Genomic DNA, 27,019 nt, shown 5'->3' with positions numbered 1-27,019 from the left:
AGGAGGGAAGGTTAACAGGGAGTGGTTTATTGTTTGTTTTTTCTGCTTAACTGTTTCTTTCTTTGTCATTCTGTGTTAGCAGAATATTTTCTCTTTAGAGACCACGTGTGGTTCACCCTTGCACCCACTGTGTTTATCAAGGTCAATAATAATAATCAGCATGTATACAACAGATACTTTTCAATGCACTATACAAATGTTGCCCAGTGAATTCAACCCCTGTGAGATAGAAGATTCAGAATAATAGGGCAACTGAAAACGTTTAGAAATCTGTAATGGAAGGTCACCTTTATAATCTGTCTCACCTTGAATTTAAACATTAAGTCATGCTCAAAGTGCGGATGACATTGATGAACCTGATATACCCGATGTGGAAGAAAATGTATGCTGGTAGAAAGCCAGCCTGTTAGCTACTTATATAGCATTGTGGCCCCAATTCATCAAAGCACTTAACACACGTTTAAATCTCATTGAAGCCAGTGGGACTAAAGCAGGTGCATAAGGTTAAGCAAGTGCTTTGCTGAATTAGGCGTGCTAAAAAACTGTAATGGTAATGGGAGAATGTAACAGGGTCTGTGGAACAGTGTAATTCCTCCAGTTTGTCCCAGGTCTTTCACATGTCACATTAAATTCAACAGCTACAAATTACTCCTCCTTTACTTTTTACTTTCTTCTTATGTATTATGTCCAATAATCTATTTCCTATCAAAACTTCCTTTAGACTGTGCTAAGTTGGGTGTTGCCATGTACTCATAATGCAAAGAAGAACTTACAGGTGCCTTATAATAAGACAAGTCAGGGTGAATGTAAATACCTAACTTCCAACATATCCCTTTTATTTATGTATGAATTATGACTCTACTTCTTTCTAGAACTGTTTGAGAGTTTTTTCCTGCTTTAAAAGAAAGTACAAATGGGTGAGCCTGACAATATAACCCAGTGGGAATGATGTTGAGGATTTTAATTCTAACCCTGCTGACTTCAGTTCAGGCTGGTAAACTCATGGGTAGGGCTGGAAACAGCACCACACAGAGCCCTTGACAACAGCAACAACATCTGCTTTTGATTAAACAGGTGTAATGGTATTTCAGATCACCCCTAATCTTAATTAAACCCAAATTCTATTCTGAAAATTGCCTGTGTAGGAAAAACTTGATCTTGCTCCAAAAAGAGATCTTGGCGGCATTGTGAATAGTTCTCTGAGAACATCTGCTCAATGTGCAGCACCTATCAAAAAAGCTTAGCAGACTGTTAAGCTCCATTAGGAAAGGGATAGATAATAAAACAGAAAATATTCCAGTGCTGCTCTATAAATCTATGGAACGCCCGCACCTTGAATGCTATGAACGGTTCTGGTCACGCCATCTTAAAAAAAAAAAAAATTAGAATTGGAAAAGGTGAAGAAAAGGGCAATGAAAATGGTAAAGGGGATGGAACAGTTTCCATACGAAGAGAAATTAAGGAGAGTGGGACTGTTCGGCTTAGAAAAGAGATGACTAAGGGGGGAGATGATGGAGGTCTCTAAAAACATTGTGTGGAGAAAGCGAATAGGGAAGTGTTATTTACCTCTCTACATGACACAAGAACTAGGGGTCACCTGATGAAATTAGCAGACAGCAGGTTTAAAACAAACAAAAGGAAGTATTTCTTCACACATTGCATAGTCAATCTCTTGAACTCATTGCTATGGGATGTTGTGAAGACCAAAAGTATAACTGGGTTAAAAAAAAGAGTTAGATAAGTTCCTGGAAGATAGGTTGGTCCATCAGTGGCTATTAGCCAAGATGGAGAGGGATGCAACCCCATGCTTCATGTGTCCCTAAACTTCTGACTGCCAGAAGCTGGGACTGGATGACAGGGGATGGATCATTCAAAATTGCCCTGTTGTTTTCATTTCCTCTGAAGTGTGTCACACTGGCCACTGTCTGAAACAGGATTCTGGGCTAGATAGGTCATTGGTCTGACCCAGGATGGCTATTCTTATGCTCAACTGATTTGCTCCTTGTATATGTTCAACTAGATTTGCTTGCTTTAGTAACAAAACAGGGCTTGTCACTTACTGTTTCTGTTAGCTGAGTTAGCTCTGCAGTGCTGTGGGAGTATGAACAGGATTCTTTTACAGCTTGCACGTAATGAGCAGAACTATTAATTCATTTATAATTTCAGGGCCAGATTCTGCCCTCATTTACACATGAAAGGATATGTCAGAATACGTGAATGTACCCGTAGGCCTCAGCTGTGTCGTGGTTTTGCCTTCTAGTTTCAGCTGTTTATATTTCTGGTTTTTAAAGTCAATTAAGGAAAATATTTCCTTAGGTTACTTGAAATCTTTGTCTGTATAGATGAGGACTGGTGCAGTCTGTGCCATTTAGGTGTCATCTGCCTTAATAATTTTCTGAAAGGTCACTGACAGGATGATGTATAAGCTTGCTGTTGTAGTAACCGTGGAGAGACTGCCACCTATGCCTCTTATGCAGGGAGTGGATAAAATCAGGAGCAAATAGGAATAATGGGTCCAGAATGGGAGAGGGCAGGTTTGGCACCTTTTTGAGGCTTTTCTCAGGTTCAAGTGAATCCTGGAGTCCCTAGAAAGTGTAAAATCATTGAGATGAAAGACGCAGGGACCATATCATTGCTGGCTGTGATGATATGAATGGCCAGCTGAGCAGTGCAAGTTAATGTGTAGATTGGTGATGTTTTCAAGCCAGCTGTTTAATTGGGAGGTATTTCTGTAGTCCCGTAGCACAGATGCTTCCATTGATGTAGGAAGAGGTTTTTACATCAAAGGAGTTAATCTACCTTTCTCAGAGGAAATGGCTGGATCACTGAAGGATTCTTCTGTTGACCTAGCTATGTCTGCCACCGGGGGTTAGATCAATTTACAAGTGATGCTCGGGGGCAAAAATTTTCACATCTGTGAGCAGCATAGCTAGGTTGATTTTTAAGTTTTGAGTGTGGATAAGGCCTGAGTTTGGGAGTAGTGTCCTGATATGAGAAGGGCAATGAAGGAAGCGAGAACAAATTGGAGAGAGCAATTGCAGTTACCAGAGTGTGTGTGCGCTGCAGAATGGAAGCATAGTGGCCTTCCCTGTTTTCTTCCCTACTTGGAAATTAACAGAGCGAAGATAAGAGGATAATGGATCTATCTCACTTAAATTAAACCAGACCACCTGCCAAGTGTCCAGTGTATGCTTATGGTATTCTATGTCCAACTGGATTATGTGAGAGGCTCCTTCCAAATCTCAGTTATTGACCATGTTTACCTGGCAGTTAGTGCTATTTAACCTTTTTCAGCTCAGAGTGAGCCGCACTGAGGATTTTTCTGGTTGGTACAATGTGGGACAAAGAATGTGCGGTATGTTCAAGCTAAAGCCATGAGAAGTCAGAAGATGCTTTTGTGTGCCTGCTTCCCCCCCCCCCCCCGAGGGTTCAGCAAAGTTGGCTTTTTGTCATCAGGTGAATTTTTGCGTGAAATACTAATTGTCTGCCATCTGAGATAAGCAGTGTCTCTAAAAATATCTCATTGGTGTAGATGAAGGAGGGGCACTGCTATTTAGGGCATATCAATGGAAAGGAATATTTATACAATCTGGACATTACTTTGAGCAGATCAGTTCTGCTTGTAGTAAATACCAGGAGGGCTGAGCTGGAGTGCAGATGAGAAGCATAGATACCTCTAGAACTAGCCAAGTGATAAGAATACGCCTAAATTCTTAAAGTACAGGCCTTTGCAGACAGGCCTGAATAACTATATCCCAACAGGCTCCCTCAAGGATTGAACTCACAACCCTGGGTTTAGCAGGCCTATGCTCAAATCACTGAGTTATCCATCCCTCCCCCCCCGGTCCCGGTTTTCCCAGGACTGTCCCTTTTTTGAGGTAGCTGTCCTGGGAAATCTGTAACTGTGTTCAGGGTACACTGCCAGCTGTCCAGTTTTATGGGCTCAGGATGCTCCCAGGTGACCTGGGTTTTTGTACCTTAGAGGTAGCAAGCCTAGAAGAAACCTTCCCATGAACTTCAATGGGCTTTGAATTAGATGCTGGGACTTTGGGAAATCCTGGCACTCAGAATATTCTACATTACTAGCCTGGGCAGGGAGAGACAGCGATAACTTGTTGTGACATCGTTTGTAATTAGCATAGTTGGACCACAGAGATTTTGTAGAGGCTGCCAAATTATGAAGGATCCTGGTGTCAGATTTTTGGTGTCAGTTTTACAGAAAAACATGTTAAGGCTCATTTTTTACAGTGGAAAGTGTAGAAGATCTTTTTATACACACAGCAGGAGAGTGGGGTGGGAGGAGGCATTTTTTCATGCTTTGTGTGTATAAAAAGATCTTCTACGCTTTCCACAGTATGCATCCGATGAAGTGAGTTTTAGCTCACGAAAGCTTATGCTCAAATAAATTGGTTAGTCTCTAAGGTGCCACAAGTACTCCTTTTCTTTTTGCGAATACAGACTAACACGGCTGTTACTCTGAAACCTGTCATAGATGGGAAAGTAACTCAAATATTTCCTGGATGGATTATATTTTCTAAGGGTTTGTCTACACTGGCAACGTTAAAGTGATGCCATGGCAGCACTTTAATGTGGCTTGTGTAGTCACAGCACAGCGCTGATCAGGAGGTGCAGGGAGGGAGGGGGAGGCACTGATCGGCGGGGCGTGCTGGGAGCAGGGCTGGGGGGGAGCTGATGGGGGGGCTTCTGACTTATTACTGTGGCTCTTTGGCAATGTACATTGGTAAATTCTGGCTCCTTCCTGAGGCTCAGGTTGGCCACCCCTGGATTAGACAGTTGGCAACCCTAGTAGTAGGGGTAAGACAACTAGAGAGCCTGGGGTCGCATAGGTGGACACAAATGATCACTGAGCTTGGCCATCTGTTTGGAAAGCAAGTGCTGATTAGCTGTTTTCTAGACTTTGACTGTATTGTTTAAGATTTGCAAGATTTAGGTTTTGTTTATTCCATCACATAAAATAAAGCCTCCAAGTGACTACTTCTACACAGAGCCCAAGCTAAATTTGCTGAAGTGTTTGACTCTGCAGCCCCCACACCTATGTAGAAGGCACTGAGTCTGGTTTTTTTATCTGCTTTCAAAGGTTACTGCCAATACAGTAGTCAATAGGTTTTCTGGTTTAAACTGTATAGAAGGGATTAAGTTTGTACGTGGCTGATCTTGTGAGCCATTTTCTATCCCAATAATTCCCCAGAATGAGGAATTTGTAAGACCATCAGACAACTGTGCTCTCCTTGAATTGCCTATTACATATAAAAGGAATCCTGGGAATGTGGAGGACTCCCCCGTCTGATTTTTCATCCATGTGTGCTCTTTCTTCCCTTCCCCCTCCAATATATATTGTTGGAGGGGAACCAGAGATGGCTGGGATAAAGTCAAACAGGAGGAATTTCTGAACACACAGAAAACGCCCATCAGCTTACTGTGCTTTGCCACTCCTCCCCCATTGTGGAAAGTATGATTAAAGTCAGCCCTCCACCCCTGAGTGCATGAACCATGCACACACACATGTGCTGATGCCAGATTCCCTTCATTCCATGCTGCTGACTTCAAGAAAGACTTGCTGTGACAAGCTGGAAATGGGGGCTGTTGGCTCCATCTGTAACCTAAAGGCTACATCTGTGCTAGACCTTTACCCTAAAATTTCCCACCCATGCTGTTCTACTGGTAGGAGTTCTAGTGCAGAGAAGGCGCCAGCAGCCACTGGTGTGTTAGCCACCATTTTGTGTAATCCTTTCAGAACTGTCTAGATAATAGGGTAGTATAAATGTCAGTAGCCACTGCCACCATATCTATATAAGTGCTTCTGCTACTCTTCCTGTCAGTCAGGCCCCAAGTTGGGGGGGAGGGTCACTTCTGAGTCTCTTGCCCCAGCATCCAGGTGGTGCCCAAATCTTGCTGCTGCTTCCTTCACAAAAAGCTTACAATTTGTGTTTCTTTTCTTTTTCTTTTCTTTCTTTTTTTGGGTCTAGGCCTCCTCATCTCCCCCCTTGATTAACTCCCTGACACCCACATTGTTTCTCTCCCATCCACATAAAGCGCAGCTGCTGAGATCCTCTTTCTTGCCTGTCACACGGGAACTCTGAACTCTTCCCTCGCCACCCACCCTTTGAATCCTTCCACTGTCCATTTCAAGACATCAAGTACAAGCTTCTTTTCCTTCCCTTCAAGGCCTTTCACATCTCTGCCCCTCCCTGCGTGTTCACTCTTGTCTCTTATCGCATCACCTCTCCTGTCTCCCCTGCTCTGCAAATGATACAAGCTTCATCATGTTAGCTTGTCATACAAATGTCTCTGCACCTTCTTTTAGGCAGCCCATTATGCACAGTACTCAGTCTTTTAGCTTCTCCTCCAGTCCCATTTCTGCTAATTAATGATGCTCTGAGGGGTAATGGCGAACAACTGGTATTTTGTTTATAGTTATTGGAAGAGGAATTGCACAATGTTGTTTATTTATCTAAAAACTGTGTATGTTTAATGGTAACTTTATTCTTCCCATCCCATCCTTCGCAGTAGCTTTTTTTTCCCCTTGGATTGTAAGCTATTTGAGGAAGGGAACATGTTTCCATAAGTGTCTGGATTGCACCCGGCACAGTGGGGTCCTGATCCTATTTGAGGCCTCTGACTCGTACTGTACTATTAATATTTGATATTAAATAGATGAGGTATATTTTCACGTGTGTAACACAGTTGTTGCATTTTAACACATTAGCCTGTTTGATGCCATCATAAATTTAATGAAAAACTATAAATCGTTCAGCCAGACATAAGAAACTGTAACAAGCAGAAACTGACTGAGTGTACCTGTGAACTTTCTCCCCCCGAAGCAGTATCTCTTGTGTTGAGCTTCCTCTCAACAATGCCTTGCCAGTACTATGTTAGGATGGCAGAGGATGTCTACATGAATACATTTACTCTTCTGTAGAACCATAGGAAAACCTACCAGTATCAAGTATATACAAAGTACTTTACAAATATGTAAGTCTCACAATAGCCCTGTAGTAGGTAAGCAATATTATCCCCATTTTAAGAGAGGGATAGATGCACAGAGGTTAAGTGATTTAACCCAAGATGTCACAGCAAGTCAGTAGCAGAGTAGGGAGTAGAACCCAGTAGTCCTAACTTAGTCCTCTGTTCTGACCACTAGACTGTGCTACCATAGAATCATAGAAGATTAGGGTTGGAAGAGATCTCAAGAGGTGGTCTAGTCCAATCCCGTGCTCAAAGCAGGACCAACTAAATCATCCCAGCCAGGACTTTGTCAAGCTGGGCCTTAAAAACCTCAAAGGATGGAGATTTCACCACCACCTCCCTAGGTAACCCATTCCAGTGCTTCACCACCCTCCTAGTGAAATAGTGTTTCCTAATAGCCGACCTAGACCTCCCCCACTGCAACTTGAGACTGTTGCTCCTTGTCCTGTCATCTGCCACCACTGAGAACAGCTGAGCTCCATCCTCTTTGGAACCCCCCTTCAGGTAGTTGAAGGCTGCTATCAAATCCCCCCGCATGCTCTTCTGCAGACTAAATAAGCCCAGTTCCCTCAGCCTTCCCTCATGACATTGTGTACAAGAAAAAATATACTTCCCTTTCCCCCTGCTAATATTTGGGGAAAAAGTGCAGTCTGGAAGCAGTGAAGTGAGAGTATATGCTGCCAGTGCTATAACTGAGAATTCTGAAGGGGAGACTGGCACTATGAAGAGCAGCTGTCGTGTTTCACCTGTGTGACTCATTTATCATGCAGCATGTGTAACTCCAAGTGGCACCCCCATAATTGAAGAAGCTTCTCTTTACCATTTGTTTTAATTACCAGTGGCATTCTCACAATTCACAGTGATGAACTTCAATGATCCAGGTAACATAAACCAGTAGAACTTTCTATTTTCTATTTTTTTAATTTAATTTAATCTATTCATTTTTGTTTTTACCTCTAGCCATACAGGAAATTTGATCCAGCTGAACCAAACCCTCAAACTTCTGATTCTTTCCTTTTCTCCCCGAGTAGGTCAAAGGGATGAGCTGAGTCCAATGCTAAATCTTGCCTAATTGAAGTCAATGGCAAAACTCCAATTAGGAACATGAGAACAGCCATATTGGGTCCATCTAGCCCAGTATTCTGTCTTCTAACAGTGGCCAGTGCCAGATGCTTCAGAGGGAATGAACAGAACATTGACTTCAGTGAGGCAGGATGAGGCTCAAAGTGTCTCACACTTTGGCTATCATCATCTTGCACTCTCAGTTGATTTATAGGGGAGCGGGTAGCACCCCTAGGTTGCGTAACACTTTCCCGTATAGAGGATTCTTGTGACATTTTCTTTGAGAATTTCTAGCGCCTCCATTCTACACAGCAGATCATTGATATTTGGCAGTGGGGATACTCTCAGGTTAGGGAAGTGGCTTTTCTTTGACCCAGGAAATTCCATTTAGCTTTTGCTGAGATATAAACTATTGAAAATAACAATTTTCCTCTCTCTCATTTTTAAGCCTTGGGGAAAATGTTTGCATCCTGACAAAGTAACTCCATCCATATACCTCCTAAGGCCAGGCTTGTGTCCCTGTAGCAGCAGTTGTGGACACTGTACTGGGAACACCTGGAGCTACTGGAGCAGAGCATTTGGGATAAGGGGAGTTTTCTCTCTCCCCTCGTGTGTATTCATTCGCATAGTCTTTGTGATCACATACTATTTTTTTCCCCTCAGGACCTGTCCCTTACTCAGTGCACATGATGGGGCAGAATTAAGTGTACAGGCAACTATTAATCTGGCATTTTTTAACTTTCAAGTGCTTTAATTTGCAATCTAAACATAGGTTTTGTATGTAATTATTATTTATATTACAGTAGAGTTCAGCAGTGCGCTCAGGATTGCGGCCCCATTGTGCTACTACAACAGGGGTGGGCAAACTTTTTGGCCTGAGGGCCACATCTGGGTATGGAAATTATATGGAGAGCCATGAATGCTCACAGAATAGGGGGTTGGAGTGCGGGCGGGTGTGAGGGCTCTGGGGTGGAGCCATAAACGAGGAGTTCAGGGTGCAGGAGGTGGCTCCGGGCTGGGGCAAGGGGTTAGGGTACAGGGGTGTGTGTGAGGGCTCTGGCTGGGGGTGCTGGCTCTGGGGTGGGGCTGGGGTTGGGGGTGCAGGAGGGTGCTCTGGGCTGGGACTGAGGGGGATCAGGGCTGGGGCAGGGGGTCAGTGTATGGGAGGGGGCAGGGGTGCAGTCTTTGGGCAGCGCTTACCTCAAGCAGCTTCCGGAAGCAATGGTATGTTCCCCACACTGGCTCCTACGCAGAGGCTCGGCCAGGTGGCTCTGCGCGCTGCTCCGTCCGCAGGCGCCGCCCCTGCAGCTCCAGTTGGCCACGGTTCCCAACCCGAGCAAGCCCCGGACCCCACTCCCTGGCTAGAGCTCAAGGGCCAGCTTAAAACATCTGAAGGGCCAGATGTGGCCCCTGGACCATAGTGTGTCCCCCCCCCACCCCACGGTACTACAAGCATATAGTAAAACTGTCTCTGTTCTGGAGTGCTTATTTATGGGTTTAATATGACATCTAGAAGAAGACATTTTCCTATGTAATGACTACATTGTAATTACTACATTGTCTTCGGAACTCCTGATCTCTCTGCACCGTGTCCTCTGTCCAGCATGAAGCAGAGTGTTTAGTATGATTTTTATATTTTCACCAGGTTTTTTTTTTTCCCCACAAGTGACTAAGTATCTGATACACTGCACTATTGTACTGGAAAGCTGGAGCTATATTATTCCAGAAACAACGGGGAGGGAGGGGGGGTTGTGAGAATTGCCTCTGCATGTTCCCACTTACAGCCAGAGCCCCATGTACTCGTGGCACAAGTGGAACAAATTCTACTGCAACAGCCCTGAATTCCATGGCAGCATTAATTTATCGTATTTGTCATGAAATACTCATGATTCCCACCTCCCATACTCCTACATAGAGACACACAGCTATGACTCATGATTGAAAATACTCATTGATGTAAAATGTTGTCTGATTATTTTCAACAGTAATTGTATTCAACGATGGTTATTTCCCCTGTTTAACGCACAACTGGATTAATTAAGCTGTCAGGGAGAAGCTGGAGGCTGAGCAGCTGGGTAGTGGCCAGTTATGTCTTTTGATACTTGGAAAGGTGAGGATGACAGTTTGATATTCTGGAATAAACCCAGCAGCTGGTTGTCTCACAGTGATCCACAACAAAATAGTTAATAGTGCTGACATTTTAAATACAGCTTTCTAGATTTCAGGCTTAACCCACTGAAATGAATGAGGCAGCTCACAACTCAGATCTAGTGTTTCAGACTGGCTGCAGACTTAGGCAGACAATGGTATATAAATTACTCTCAGTTCATGTTTTCTGCGGAATCAGAAGGGGATAGAAACATTTAAAAAAAAAAAAAAGCAGCAGCTGAGATTCTGCTGCACAACTTCACATGAAGGGACAGCGTCCACAGCAAATTGTGTGTCCAGGAAATTGCAGGATGCACAGGGCCTTGCCTCTGTGACATTTGGTTGGGGCAATTGAAGTTAATCTCTGCTTTCCCAGCTGCTGTTCTCATGTTGATGATCTCTCTTGATACAGGCAGAGCACAGATCTATCATTTCTCCAGGAATAGACTTTCTGGAACTGAACAAACAACTTATTAACTGTCTCTTGAGACTCAGTACCAAGCATCAGTAGGGAAGGCAACAATTTTAGGGATTAGGACTGGAGCTGGGGCTTTGTACCAGCCTGTCACTGGATACACAAGAAGCTGCTTATCTACACTCTCTGTTCATTGTCAATGTCCCAAGACTATTTTTTTCTGAAATAAATTAGTTTTCACGTGCTAATGACTACAAACAGTGCCAGCGTGGGTTGCTTTTCTGAACTGTTTCTTAATAATCATACAGTGGGCATTGCTCAGTCAGCATCTAGATTGGCTAGGGAAAATTAAGTACAGGGTATTATCCTCAGAAATTTGGTTGGAGTGAGTTTTGCTCAAGTTTCATAACTAAGTGTGTCATTCAGAACAAAGATATGAAACTCTTCCCACAAACAAACGTATAATAAGGAAAGCACTCAAGTGCAGTTTAGAACTCTTTAAGGACTAATAGAGTCCTCAATTATACACTGAATATGAAACATCAGGAAGGAAATGCTAGATGAGTGGAAAGGCATAAGAGACTTTTGAGAGCAGACCCTTTCCTAGATGTGTAGCATTGTGATGGGGCTAAGGTTTGAGCAGTAGGTGAAGATTCCAACAGTGGGCCAGGTTAAATGGAAACAAAAAACAATCCTTTCTGCGGCTTCTGACTTGATCAACCAAAGGACTATAGACCAGCAAAGCCTGGACACATTCTCTTCAGGCAGCTGAACAATCTGTAAACTACAAACATGACATAAAGCAGTGATTCTATCTGCAGAACTCTATTCTGGCTTCTGGTCAGCAAACCTATCTCTCTTATTAGAGTAGCCCATCCTCTTTAAAGGCTCTGAACCTAACTATGCTCAGGTGCAGCTGACTGCTTCAGCTCAGGGAAGTGTGCCTATCCTGTCTTGGTGTTTATATTTTGCTTATTATCATGGTATCTGAGGTACTACATCAGCTTGTGTTATTCCATCAGGCCTTGGCTACAATGGAAAGTCTGTGGCCTTATCCCAAGACAAGAGCAAGTATGGAATATAAAACCCATGGCCAGGAACTGTAGTGGAACATTCCTGTTTGATCATATCCTGCAGAGCAGTGCTCTGTGGCATTTATTGTAGAAACTCCCTTTAATTTGCATGAACCAAAGGACAGTATTTCTTTAGCTGGGCTTGTGGGATTTGCATCTCAGAAGGTCTGCGAGATGTATATTGCTTCAGCCACAATTACAGCCTCAGAGAACAACTTGGTTTTGACGTCTTTGTGACATCTACATACATCTTTGTATAGATGATGGCTGTGTAATTGCTGAACTGTTAAGCTGCTTAGCACGAGCCTACAAATCATTAAATTATGTGGAAGCGCTGAGTGAGGACAGTTCTCAGCTAGTCTAGTGCCAGCTCCTCCCATTGGGAGGTGCTACAGGACATTGGTACCTTTCAGAGCCAACAAGGACTCTCCTCGGAGTCTCAGAGAGAAAAATAATCATGGAGAGGTCCTACCTGTGTGCATAAAGCAAACATTACAGCACAATTCAAACACACAATGCAGTGTAAAACCATCATCTAAGGATTATTTCATGACTTTGAGATTCCATTTTGCATGTGTGCTCTTTTTCTTTCCTTATTATGTAGATGGGCAGGGAGGGATCACAACAGCTCTTGTCAGTTTATTCTAGTTTCCCTGTGCTGCTGTGTGTATATTTGGGCTCTGGGAGTAGTGCTTCTTGCTCTGGAGAGGAGTGCTGATTGAATTTGAGACGTCTAGAATAGCCACAAGTTGAGTATTGCTCCTATGCCACCCTCTCCTGGCTGTGTTGAGGGGAGTTGCCAGAATATCCTATATTACCCTTTTGGAGGATAGCGAAGTGTGAAGAACCCCATTCTGAGAATTGCTTCTCTCCTCACCTCTGTTTTGTTTGTTCTTTTCAGATTGCAAAGAGTGCTGATCTGGCCTTATATAGTCATTTCCTATTATTAGAAACATTTCCCTGGGATCTTGTTGGGGGAGTAGCAGAGGGAAATCCTGTTTCCTTCTACTGAAATGAGGGCTAGCAGCACTTTTCATACACTCCACGTCTAATGTCCATGGGATAGGGGGTTTCATTGTAATTCAGTTTCTGGCCCCAGTCCTTTTAAAACTATTACCATTTCTAGAAAGAGAGAGCTCCTATTCCTGCAGGTTTCTTCCACTGAGTCATATATGCTGCAAACTTAAACTTAAATTGTGTGTGCACCATGTAAAATGTGCCCAGTTTTTCTCAGCCAACTATTGTCTTTCTCTGGGTATCAGTCTTTTCCTAATGATTTGGAAAACTGACTCACCTCTTTGTTGCCACAGGTGACATGGCAAGATGGGCATGATCCACCCTTGCCTGTGTCGGAACGGAGCCTGTGGAGGAAGCGAGTGATGATTCTAACAGCATTTGGAGAAAGAGAGGAGCAGCTTCATAATGAGGAGGGAATAGATTCTGTTTTGTGTGTGCAGAAAGAATGTGTTTTTTGAGAAGCAGTTGGCTGCTGAAAGCACTGAAATATGCTCAGACCTTGGACACTTAACTTTTCCTGTGAAAACATTTTTTCCCCATAAAAGGAAGATTAGGTCCTGCCACTGGGAGGGACTGTTGAGAAAGTCACTTATGAGGAATGCACACCAGCTGAACTGCGTCAGACTGTTCGTATTAATGACTTTTTGAAATAATTATTCTAGTATTGCCTCAGATTAAGCAGGGGAGCCACCCAGCATTGCAATAAAATAGGGTAAAGAAAACAATGAATTATTTTTTAGGCTCTTTATTATTGAGACTCGTGCAGCAATTACTGCAGGGTTCAAAATGCGTGGTGCTACTGGGACATTTCTATGAAGTTATTTGACAGGCATCTAATTTGGCTGCAGTTTGGTAGCAACCCCCTGAACCACAAGTGTGGTGACATTTAAGTGAGAGTTGGTGGTACATGGGATAGAATAGCCACATGCTAGTGACTGATTGCACGTGAGATGTACTGTTTAGTCCTGAAATATTGTATGGAGACAGGTTTCAGAGGAACAGCCGTGTTAGTCTGTATTTGCAAAAAGAAAAGGAGTACTTGTGGCACCTTAGAGACTAACCAATTTATTTGAGCATGAGCTTTCATGAGCTACAGCTCACTTCATCAGATGTGTACCATGGAAACTGCAGCAGACTTTATATACACACAGAGAATATGAAACAATACCTCCTCCCACCCCACTGTCCTGCTGGTAATAGCTTATCTAAAGTGATCAACAGGTGGGCCAGTTCCCTCACCCCACCTAGCAATATTGTTAACCTATCCAACTATACTCTCAGCCCAGCAGAAGCAGCTGTTTTATCTCGGGGCCTCTCCTTCTGCCCCTCCACCCCCACGAACATGATACAGTTCTGTGGTGACCTAGAATCCTATTTTCGACGTCTCCGTCTCAAGGAATATTTCCAAAATACCTCTGAACAACATACTAATCCACAGAGGTCTCCCTGCCAACACTACAGAAAGAGGGATTCTAGATGGACTCCTCCTGAAGGTCGAAACAGCAGACTGGACTTCTACATAGAGTGCTTCCGCCGACGTGCACGGGCTGAAATTGTGGAAAAGCAGCATCACTTGCCCCATAACCTCAGCCATGCGGAACGCAATGCCATCCACAGCCTCAGAAACAACTCTGACATCATAATCAAAAAGGCTGACAAAGGAGGTGCTGTTGTCATCATGAATAGGTCGGAATATGAACAAGAGGCTGCTCGGCAGCTCTCCAACACGAGTTTCTACAAGCCATTACCCTATGATCCCACTGAGAGTTACCAACAGCAACTACAGCATTTGCTCAAGAAACTTCCTGAAAAAGCACAAGATCAAATCCGCACAGACACACCCCTGGAACCCCGACCTGGGATATTCTATCTACTACCCAAGATCCATAAACCTGGAAATCCTGGGCGCCCCATCATCTCAGGCATTGGCACCCTGACAGCAGGATTGTCTGGCTATGTAGACTCCCTCCTCAGGCCCTATGCTACCAGCACTCCCAGCTACCTTCGAGACACCACTGACTTCCTGAGGAAACTTCAATCCATCGGTGATCTTCCTGATAACACCATCCTGGCTACTATGGATGTAGAAGCCCCCTACACCAACATTCCACACAAAGATGGACTACAAGCCGTCAAGAACACTATACCCGATAATGTCACGGCTAACCTGGTGGCTGAACTTTGTGACTTTGTCCTTACCCATAACTATTTCACATTTGGGGACAATGTATACCTTCAGATCAGCGGCACTGCTATGGGTACCCGCATGGCCCCACAGTATGCCAACATTTTTATGGCTGATTTAGAACAACGCTTCCTCAGCTCTCGTCCCCTAAAGCCCCTACTCTACTTGCGCTATATTGATGACATCTTCATCATCTGGACCCATGGAAAAGAAGCCCTTGAGGAATTCCACCATGATTTCAACAATTTCCATCCCACCACCAACCTCAGCCTGGTCCAGTCCACACAAGAGATTCACTTCCTGGACACTACAGTGCTAATAAACAATGGCCACATAAACACCGCCCTATGCCGGAAACCTACTGACCGCTATTCCTACCTGCATGCCTCCAGCTTTCACCCTGACCACACCACACGATCCATCGTCTACAGCCAAGCTCTGCGATACAACCGCATTTGCTCCAACCCCTCAGACAGAGACAAACACCTACAAGATCTCTGTCAAGCTTTCTTACAACTACAATACCCACCTGCAGAAGTAAAGAAACAGATTGATAGAGCCAGAAGAGTTCCCAGAAGTTACCTACTACAGGACAGGCCTAACAAAGAAAATAACAGAACGCCACTAGCGGTCACCTTCAGCCCCCAACTAAAACCCCTCCAACGCATTATTAAGGATCTACAACCTATCCTAAAGGATGACCCAACACTCTCACAAGTCTTGGGAGACAGGCCAGTCCTTACCTACAGACAGCCCCGCAACCTGAAGCAAATACTCACCAACAACCACATACCACACAACAGAACCACTAACCCAGGAACTTATCCTAGCAACAAAGCCCGTTGCCAATTGTGCCCACATATCTATTCAGGGGACACCATCACAGGGCCTAATAACATCAGCCACACTATCAGAGGCTCGTTCACCTGCACATCCACCAATGTGATATATGCCGTCATGTGCCAGCAATGCCCCTCTGCCATGTACATTGGTCAAACTGGACAGTCTCTACGTAAAAGAATAAATGGACACAAATCAGATGTCAAGAATTATAACATTCATAAACCAGTTGGAGAACACTTCAATCTCTCTGGTCACGCAATCACAGACATGAAGGTCGCTATTTTAAAACAAAAAAACTTCAAATCCAGACTCCAGCGAGAAACTGCTGAATTGGAATTCATTTGCAAATTGGATACTATTAATTTAGGCTTAAATAGAGACTGGGAGTGGCTAAGTCATTATGCAAGGTAGCCTGTTTCCTCTTGTTTTTTCCTACCCCCCCCCCCCCCCCCAGATGTTCTGGTTTAACTTGGATTTAAACTTGGAGAGTGGTCAGTTTAGATGAGCTATTACCAGCAGGAGAGTGAGTTTGTGTGTGTATGGGGGTGGGGGGGATGTGAGAAAACCTGGATCTATGCAGGAAATAGCCCGACTTGATTATGTAAAGAGTTGTCACTTTGGATGGGCTAGCACCAGCAGGAGAGTGAATTTGTGTGGGGGGTGGAGGGTGAGAAAACCTGGATTTGTGCTGGAAATGGCCCACCTGTTGATCACTTTAGATAAGCTATTACCAGCAGGACAGTGGGGTGGGAGGAGGTATTGTTTCATATTCTCTGTGTGTATATAAGGTCTGCTGCAGTTTCCACGGTACACATCTGATGAAGTGAGCTGTAGCTCACGAAAGCTCATGCTCAAATAAATTGGTTAGTCTCTAAGGTGCCACAAGTACTCCTTTTCTTTTTGTATGGAGACAATTTGTAAGGAGTGAACTTTGTTTTGATAGACATGATTAGTGCCTGTCATGCATCTCCTGTTTTATTGATTCAGTAGGAAGCGAGGATGTACAGAGTTCGTCAGTTTATTAGGTCAGCCCAGCTTCTGTTTTCCAACCTAAGTGTCGTAGGGATACAATTGATCTGTATGTGCAGTATCCAGATTTAAATCTGTGTTACAATTGTCTTGTTTTATCTGTGCCTTTTTCTCAAAGGCGCCTAGTGTCTTGGTATCTGAGTACTGAACAGCATGTACGGAACATAAGAACAGCCATACTGGGTCAGACCAAAGGCTGCTCTAGCCCAGTATCCTGTCTTCCAACAGTGACCAATGCCAGGTGCCCCAGAGTGAATGAACAGAACAGGTAATAGTCAAGTGATCCATCCCTTGTTGCCCATTCCCAGCTTCTGGCAACAGAGGCTAGGGACACCATCTCTGCCCATCCTGGCTAATAGCCATTGATGGACCTATCCTGCATTAACTTATCTAGTTTTTTCTTTTTTTAACTCCTGTTATAGTCTTGGCCTTCACAACATCGTCTGGCAAAGAGTTCCACAGATTGACTATACATTATATGGGGGGAAAAAAACTTCCTTTTGCTTGTTTTAAACCTGCTGCTTATTAATTTCATTTGGTGACCCCTAGTTCTTGTGTTATGAGAAGGAGTAAATAACACTTATTTACTTTCTCCCCACCAGTCATGATTTAATAAACCTCTATCATATCCCCCCTTAGTTGTTTTTTTTCCAAGCTGAAAAGTCCCAGTCTTCTTAATCTCTCCTCATATGGCAGCCATTCCATACCCCTAATCATTTTCGTTGTCCTTTTCTGAACCTTTTCCAATTCCAATATATCTTTTTTTGAGATGGGGCAATCACGTTTGCACACAGTATTCAGGATGTGGGCATACCATGTATTTATATAGAGGCAATATGATATTTTCTGTCTTCTTATCTATCCCTTTCTTAATGATTCCCAACATTCTGTTTGCTTTTTTGATTGCCGCTGCACATTGAGTGAATGTTTTGAGAGAACTATCTACAGTAGCTCCAAGATCTCTTTCTTGAGTGGTAACAGCTAATTTAGACCCCCTTATTGTATATGTATAGTTGGGATTATGTTTTCCAATGTGCATTACTATGCATTTATCAGTATTGAATTTCATCTGCCATTTGGTTGCACAGTCACCCAGTTTTGTGAGATCCTTATGTAATTCTTTGCAGTCTGCTTGGGACTTAACAGTCTTGGGTAGTTTGGTATCATCTGAAAATTTTGCCACCTCACTGTTTACCCCTTTTTCCAGCTCATTTATGAATATGTTGAATAGGACTGGTCCCAGTACAGATCCCGTGGGGACACCACTATTTACCTCTCTCCAGTCTGAAAACTGACCATTTATTCCTACCCTTTGTTTCCTATCTTTTAACCAGTTACCAGTCCATCAGAGGACCTTCCCTCTTATTTCATCACACCTTACTTTGCTTAGGAGCCTTTGGTGAGGGACCTTGTCAAAGGCCTTCTGAAAATTTAAGTACACTATATCCACTGGATCCCCCCTTGTCCATATGCTCGTTGATCCCCTCAAAGGAAAAAGAGGAAAAGGTCTAAAGGTCTATGTCTCTGAGCCTAGGATTCTTGGAATATGCATATTTATTGTGGAGGGATGGGGTTCTCAGGGGTTGGTTGTGGAAGGCTTTATTAGAAACACACATCAACAATGCCAGCCACTGGTGTTCAGTTGCCTTCTGTGAAGGAGGCATTGGTGATTTCAGTTATCATGGAGGTCAGATGTTCTTGCTAATTTCAACCATACGTGAGGACAGGAGTTTTTTAAGTGGTGAGTTAGATGTCCTTCAAAACCTCAGGGCCGTATTTTGGGTTACTTTAGGAAGTCAAGGTGCTGTTACCAGTCTGGATCACCTAAAGTATGCAGCACAGGGCATCTTAAGAATGTTTTTGGTTGATGAAGAGACCTGTTGTTTTCTCCAGCTAAAGAATTCCTATGACATGCTGGAGGGAGCCTTCCTTTTGGAGCCCTCCTAGCCTGTGTGGGATGGGTTGGTTCCAATAGCATCTAGCCAAATACTTTCAGATTGTGGAATTTACATGTATTTGCATTTTTTTAAAGGCAGCAGAACTTGTAGAAAAAAACTTGAAAAAATTGTATTATGTGAGAAATGGTACATGAACCTATAACTGCACTCACACTTGGCATCTCCTGGCTTTTTTGAGTACTTAAACCATGAAACCCATCACTCTGCTAATGAAGTATTGTGTACAGAATATACTAAAGGCATTATCTTAGACTTCCAGATTCATATTGTATAGCAAAACCTGGAATCCTGAATTTAGGAGATGAATGCTTTCCCAAAGCCAGTTTAATGGGGCTGGGTTCAAATTCATTAATTTATTTAATTTAATAGAGCCAGCAGTTGCTGGAGCAGCTAGGCAGTTCATGTTCTGCTTTCAGTTCAGACAGGAAGAGTTTCCTGTCCCCTTGTTTTGAATGTGAATTAGTTTGCAGGGAATTCACTGCTTATCAGTAGTGGGCAGAGCAGTCCCAGTGCTCTCATCCAAGACTTCAGTGAGTCACTACTGAGTGAAGGGGCTTGGAAAAGTTGATTCACATCTCTGCCTTTAGTAGCAATGGAACCTCCATCTGTCCTTAGCACCCAGCACAGATTGTCATTGACTTCCGCCTAGCTGGCAAGGAAGAAACTGCTTGGATTGCCTTTGAGCCATATTGCTCAAGGATCAATATGTTTTAAACAGAAGGCATTTTACCTGTATGCTTTTTGACCCCCGTCCCATCTACACACAGTTGGTTCTCTCCTAATTCAGACTTCCCCAAAGATAGGATTATGTTCCCCTCCCGCAGGAGTTGATCATATCCTTTGCAGTTTTTTAGCTTCAAAAGCAGGAATATTGCCTGTTCTGTCCTGATCAGGGCTTTAGCAACTGTGGAGAGATGTTTTGAGAGCTTGCTTGTGTGAACTAGAGGCAGATGCAGGGCATTAGGAAGGGGAGGATGTTAGTCTGAAGAATTTTTCCACTGAATGCATTCGATGCAGTGAGCTGTAGCTCATGAAAGCTTATATCAAATTTGTTAGTCTCTAAGGTGCCACAAGTACTCCTTTTCTTTTTGCAAATACAGACTAACACAGCTGCTACTCTGAAACCAGTCTGAAGAATGTGGAACATGATTCAATGTGGCTTAACATCACAGCTCAGATCACTTTTATTGATTTATCTTCTACTTTCTCAAATCAACCTGTAGTCTATGGTCTGTACTGGACTCTTTTCCTTTCAGTAATATGCCTGCTAGCACCTTGTTTCTGTTCTTCCATCCAGTGTCAATGCTTTTAAAACCAGAAGATGTATTGCACTGAAGGTGCGGTGATGGTTGTTAATTATTTGAGTGCCATCAGTGTTCTGGGCACAGTCCAAACATAGAGAAAAATGCAGTGTTCTCTGCCCACAGAGTTTATAATCTGCATCTCACCCAGAAGCACAATACACTAGCTGATGAAAGGATGGTCTTGCGGTTAAGACACTACACTGGGATGTGAGGAAAACTGGGTTCAGTTAGTGTCTCTGCCACAGACTTCCATTTGTGGCCTTGAGAGGGTTAATCAATCTTTCTAACCCTCAAGTTGATGATCTGTAAAATGGTGATTAAAGTATGGTTCTCTCTCTTTCTGTCTTGTCTACTTAGACTGTAAACTCTTCTAATCACTGACAATTTTTAAATCGAGATTAAATGTTTTTCTAAGAGATATTCTCTAGAAATTATTTTTGGGAAGTTCTGTGGCCTGTGCTAACCAGGAAATCGGACTATATGACAACAGTGGTCCCTTCTGGCCTTGGAATCTCTGTATCAATAAGCAGGGATTGTGTAAAGAGTGATGATGGTCCAATCCTGAGGTGTGGCACAAGTGTATTGGTGAGATTGAGGCAGAATTTTGTTCATAAAGTGGGATTTTTCTGAAGAGAGAGGGAAGCTGTTACGTGTGAGGTGCCTGATGAAGTTTCACTCACCTAATAACCTTCTGTGGTGCAGATGTGTAATTCCCCACATGTATTGCATTGTCTCTTTCCTTCCATGGCTGGAATCCAGGCTAGGATTAGAGAGATTTTAGAAAAATGCTAATGGGAATTAACTCTCTTCAGAAAGGGCCAGAGTAAAGCTGAAAGGCTCAGGTTCCATCCACACCACTGCATTATAACAGTGGTGACCTGACAGGGTTAAAACATAGTTTATTCTTGGAATGTAAGTTGAACTAAACTGGGTTTTAACTGTGTTCCTGAGTTGAACTACAGCACCAAAAGTGCAAAGCTTCAGCAAGATTTTTGTGTATGGTTTGGTCTCTCCTATGCTGCAGAACCGATCAATGTTTTTACAGTTTTTTCAGGGGTCCATGCTATTGTAACCATGCCCCTTCCCACACACCCACCAGACACAAAATTTGGTATAGTGCAGATGTGATCTGAAGAAGCAGCCTTAATTAACTGGGCAGCTCTTTAAACAAATTCCTAATACACTAGCTCCTCTAGTTTTGAGCTTTATTTTAAAGGCCAATTCACTTTCCAGATTGAGGTGAGGTTAACTACAGTACTGCAGTTGTAAACATACCAGGCCCTTTCAAGCAGGGGGCTGCTTAGAGCCAGGGTGTGGGTTGTGTCAACATGTCAGTATAGCATAGTGTACTTCAGTGCTTTCTGAAGCCAGAGTACAATAAACATGAGACTTAGAATGGCATGTTTTAAATAGTGCCTCTCAGCCAGGATCACAAAGCTTTTCTGAGCTATAGGAATACTTTCACCCACTGCTGAAACACAGCTTGCTTTTTATTGGAATGCAGCAATTGTTTAACAGTTCACCATAACTCCATAGAAGTTGAGGACAAGAAGTGAAAAGAGAACTTGCAGCCAGTTAGAACTGTAGGGGGAAATAAGGGAGACAGTGTAATTGTTCAAACTAGAATCTGGCCAGGACACCAGGGCTGATGCCCCAACTCTTTTCAAAAGTGCCGTAGGATCCTTGCCACAAATGTTCAGGGCTTTAGTATTCTGTTTCCTCTAAAAGATGGCACCTGCACAGAACAACGTCTCCTAGCTGCACACTGGGGGATTGGGTCAGTATGATCAGAGTGCCACACCAAATAGCGAACACCTCTTTCTCAATTATCTGGGTTTTAAGAGATCCCTCATCCAAGTTTCAGAGTAGCAGCCATGTTAGTCTGTATTCGCAAAAAGAAAAGGAGTACTTGTGGCACTTTGGAGATGAACAAATTTATTTGAGCATAAGCTTTTGTGAGCTACAGTATTATCCGTATCCAGCCATATTTCATATAAGACAAGATGGGCTTATAATGGAAATCTAAGGGGTACGTATTGCTGGTAGGCAGTTTCACTGAAAAGATGGGGGTGGGGGGGAAGAAAACCTTCATGTGGGTTGACTTGAGGTGATGCTAGCAGCTATGAAGACTTGAAATGGGGAATTTCCTTTACCTTTGGAGCAGAAATTCTGGAAGTACATGGAAGTTTAAGGTGGAGTAACCCCTGGTTAAGAAATTTAAGTCTTTAGATTTTTTTTTTCCAGGTTCTGCTCCTCTCCATGAGGAGCCTGCTAGTGAGGGCAGCTGATCACCACCCATTGTCACAGTTTGCCAACAAACTATAAACCTTAATGGTCTCTCTGCAGCTCCTAGACACACATGCCAGTACTTCACAGATGAAAAATACAATCTCATAGATCATAGAATACCAGGGTTGGAAGGGACCTCAGGAGGTAATCTAGTCCAACCCCCTGCTCAAAGCAGGACCAATCCCCAATTTTTGCCCCAGATCCCTAAATGGCCCCCTCCAGGATTGAACTCACAACTTTGGGTTTAGCAGGCCAATGCTCAAACCACTGAGCTATATCCTCCAAACATTTTGTTTTCCATCAAACAAACTGTGGTTTGAACAGTAATGTTAGAATATGACCTAGGATCCTCAGATATATGAGAATCACCAGACTAATGGCTGAAGAATGAACAATCTTCATTTCTACTCTTAAGAGTATACTCAGGGAAGGGAACCAACTTATCTTTAGTACTGTATCCCCTCTATGCTGCACTGAGCTCTGCCTGACCACTCTCCTCCAAAGCTTTACAGTCACTGAATAGTGAGGGGCTTTGACTGGGTACCGCTGTTGACCTCCCCAAGTCCCTGGAAACTGGCCAGTACTGATTGTCTGAAATAGCTCCAGTCCTGGTGGCTAATCTCAGAAAAGTTTGAGTAGACAACACAAGGCACCAGGAATAGCCTCATTTTACCAGACCTGAAGATGCAAAGAAGGGTGTGGTTTCTGCAGAAAACCAGGGAATCTGAACTAGGTCTCGTTTGGGTCAGAGTAGAAGTCCCTCTGTATAGATGCATACAAGGCACTTGGAGCACAAATCTCTTTAATTGGGACTCTGAACAACGGCTCAGTCAGTGAAGGCTGTATTGTCAGTCTAGTAGCTTGACATGCTATAGATTTCAGGACAGGAACTTTGTCTTCCGCTGTGCGTGGACAGCACCCAGCACGTGCAGGTGCTCCTTCCGTTTTAATAATTTGCCCAGGTAGTGGCTAGCTGCAGCGCCCCATGTTGTGAGCTATTTGAAGAGAGGGATAGTCATGAAACAATATAAAAGGGAAATTCATGGCAGTATGGTCCGTGTAGATTGCAATTTTCTGGATTCTGAGACATACCACCCAGTACTCATCTTCTCTTGAGAAACTCCTTTGGCTGCTGGCATGTTGCTGTGAATCAAATTGTATGGCTGGAAAAATTTTATTGCCTTTAATACTTTTTGTTACAGAAGTCTAGATAGAAGGGAAATCAAATCTCCTGACTCAGTGTGGAGTTGATCCCCTTCAAGAGACTGCTTGGCCTCCAGCACTGCTGACGATAGCTCCAAGTCTGCCATAAATTACAGCAGCTTTGTATGACTACCTGGGGGCTGCTCTGCGCCTAGAATAGCTGGAGTGCAGTGTGTTTCATCCATTCCAGCACAGTGCAGACTGCTGCAATATCTGAGACAATTTCAAGCTCTGATCGTGCTGAATTGTTGCCATCCTGTGACTACTCCCCAGTGTGGCCAGGAAACGTAGAGGGTTGCAACTGCCCCAATGCAGGGGGACTCATAACTGCGTCCTATAATGAAGTGCCTCGTGCTGGGAAATAACCCAAAAGCCCCTACTGCCAGCAGCAATACTGGGCACTATGGGATAAGTGCTGCAGGTGTGCTAGCATGCACTGGTCCAACTCTGGTTGTAAGGAGCTTCGGGTGTGGATGCTTCACAACAATTCTGGAAAAGAATGTTGCTGGGTACATGTGCTAAACTGTTGCAAGGACAAACAAGAAAATCAACCATTTCCTACCATCAAAGTTCCTGCAGTGGTTCCTTTGGTTTGCTGGAGTCATGAGAGGAGCTACAGCTTCAGGCTCAGGAACTTTGCTGTGGACTTGCAGGTCAGTGTGTTTGAGTTTGATTCAGTGTAGCCCACTTGATGTTGTTCCTGTTTGTAGCTGCCTTTTTGTGCAAATTTTGCCACAGCAGAACATATGGCTGCTGCCTTTGCTTTTTTCCTGTGGTTTTGGGTTGTAGGCTCTGGACCAAGGTTTCCAGCCTCTTTTCTTTCAATTTTTCTCTGTCATTAGACGGCTTGTGCTCCACATACAGGCAGCAGGCTTCTTTTATCTTGAGCTTCAGCTTGTGATCTGTGTGTCTGTCTCTCTCTCTCTGTCTAGAAGGGGAGGAGAGGTTTTTTTGCTCACTCTCCTCCTTGTACAACGCCTTCTTTAGCAGGCTCCGGTAGGAGTTGCGTAGGCAGGAGTGGTTCTTGACAGTACCAAAAAATGTCATTAAAAGTAAAAAAGGCAAACTGATTGAAGAGAGTTGACCTCAGATTTCTTGCTTTGAGACAGCATAACTGACTCTCTGAAAGTGCCTTGTGAGCTGAAAAGGATCGGAAATGAAGTTCAGGGCTGCGGTAAGATTTGTTTAACTGCTGTTTTCTTCTGCAGTCTTTCTAATGTGTGTCCAGACTGAGAGGAATGGAGAGAATTCTTCAGGGTTTCAGCAGGAAGTCCCTGTGTTTCACACACAATTTCCAATGGAAAACTCCTGCTTGGAAAGTTAAGTGTGAGTGCTTGAGATGGGGAGAAGAAAAGTAAGGCAGGTTTGGGGCTTATATTTTAAAGAGGTGAGTGTATGTGGGGGTACAGAGGGTGGGAAAAGACTGAGGCAGGAATATGCTGGGGTTGTGAGGAGGGCATATGTATCATGTTCTGGGGTTCTTTTTGTGTGATATCACAGAGATGCCAACCTTTACTAACTTTCAGTAATTCTTCTGATTTTTTTTAAGGTGTAATTATGAAATTACTAATTTGGGCTTAAATCAAGTAATTTTACAAACACACATGTAATGTATATAAAGTGTGTGTGTGTGTCACTCACCACTCGGGTCTTACGATCACAGCAAACAGCATGGGGGGGTGCATTCTTCACAATCCCCATGGCACAAGTGTATACTGTGCAGTGAGGTTCTGATAGGAGTGGTTTTGAATGGGTTAGGGCAGTGCTGGATTCACCACCAAAGCCACAGGCTGTGTGTTGCACTTGGACTGCCCCTTGTGGACTCTGCAGTTAAAATGCTCCAGGTCAGTGGCTCTCAACCTTTCCAGACTACTGTACCCCTTTCAGGAGTCTGATTTGTCTTGCATACCCCCAAGTTTCACCTCAGTTAAAATCTACTTGCTTACAAAATCAGACATAAAAATACAAAAGTGTCACAAGACACTATTACTGAAAAATTGCTTACTTTCTCATTTTTACCACATAATTATAAAATAAATCAGTTGGAATATAAATATTGTATTTACATTTCAGTGTATGTATAGAGAGCAGTATAAACAACTCTTTGTATGAAATTTTAGTTTGTACTGACTTTGCTAATGCTTTTTATGTAGCCTATTGTACAACTAGGCAAGAATCTAGATCAGGGGTTCTCAAACGGGGGGTCGTGACCCCTCCGGGAGTCACAAGGTTATTACTTGGGGGGTCATGAGCTGTCAGCCTCCACTCCAAACCTCGTTTCACCTCCAGCATTTATAGTGTTAAATATAAAAAAATGTGTTTTTGATTATTATAGGGTGTTGCACTCATAGGCTTGTTGTTTGAAAGGGGTCACCAATACAAAAGTTTAAGAACCACTGATCTAGATTAGTTGATGTACCCCTGGTTGAGAACCGCTGCTCTAGGTACCTAGATGGGACAGTTCAAGCACAGTACACAGTCTGTTGCTTGGGCAATGAATACAATTCCCCACTGACAATCTCTGCAGCTTGCTTCCTGTCAGACTCTCCCTGTACAGTCTGTGGGGGAGGAGAAGCTGGAGGAGGCAGCAATGATGGAGGAGGAGAGAGGGAATGTGATGAAAATTAATAGGCATCCTTTTAAAAACAAACAAAGGGAAATACTTCTCCACACAATGCACAGTCAACCTGTGGAGCTCGTTGCCATGGGATGTTGTGAAGGCCAAAAATATAACTGAGTTCAAAAAAGAATTAGATATGTTAATGGAGGATAGGTTGGTCTATCAGTGTCTATTAGCCAAGATGGCGAGTTATGTGTCCCTTGCTGTGGATGCCACTAAACCTCCAGCGGCCAGAAGCTGGGACTGGATGACAAGGGACAGATCACTCAAAATTGCCCTGTTCTGTTCATTCCCTCTGAAGCATGTGGTACTAGCCATGGTCAGAAGCTAGGATATTGGGCAAGATAGATGGGCAATTGGGCTGCCCCAGTAGGGCTGTTCTTATGTTTAAAATTAGCATTTGTATTGGAGAAGCAGCAGCCAGCCAAACTCTGTCAATTCTCAGTAGTGCAGAATTAGAGGAGGTTCAGAGAAGGTTGGTGAAAATGATCAAGGTCCTGGAAAACACTCCTATGAAGAGAGATTGAAAAGAGTAGGATTGTTACCTTAGAAAGGAGACAAATAAGAGGAGGCATGACAAAAATATATACCATAATTAGTGGTCGTTGGGAACGTCTTTTCTCTCTGATCCATAACACAAGAAAAAGGCGACAGTCAATTAAATTAAAAGGTGGCAAATACAAAATTGATATAAGGAAATACTTTTTCGTGCAATGCATAATTAGATTGTGGAACTCATTGCCACAGGAAGTTGTTGAAGACAAGAACATAGCAAGACTGAAAAAGGGATTGGACGTTTACATGGATAAGAATATTCAAAGTTAATGCTAACAGATGTTGAAAGTGGTATTAAAAACTTCATGGTTCTGATTTTACACCAATCCCT

At 43.4% G+C, this 27,019-nt stretch overlaps 1 protein-coding gene across 6 annotated transcripts in view; it reads left to right on the top strand.

Moving 5' to 3' along the window:
- The window catches only part of MYO1C (myosin IC), a 133,293-nt gene that overhangs the window by 30,296 nt on the left and 75,978 nt on the right, over positions 1–27,019 (top strand). Inside the window, exon 2 of one of the 6 annotated variants that reach the window (XM_048824260.2) lies at positions 23,513–24,166. The exons of 4 other annotated variants lie outside the window; for them this stretch is intronic. In XM_048824260.2, the coding sequence (XP_048680217.1) occupies positions 23,945–24,166 (222 nt within the window). In that variant the 5' untranslated portion in view covers positions 23,513–23,944. Of the gene's footprint in view, positions 1–23,512; positions 24,167–24,527; positions 24,688–27,019 lie in introns of those variants that run through there. One more of the 6 variants, XM_048824261.2, reaches the window with a different exon arrangement.

Source organism: Caretta caretta, chromosome 17 (genome assembly GCF_965140235.1).
Source record: "Caretta caretta isolate rCarCar2 chromosome 17, rCarCar1.hap1, whole genome shotgun sequence".
NCBI classification, from domain to species: Eukaryota; Metazoa; Chordata; order Testudines; family Cheloniidae; genus Caretta; species Caretta caretta.
The sequence above is the reverse complement of the archived record's forward strand: the minus strand, read 5'-3'. Positions and strand labels throughout refer to the sequence as shown.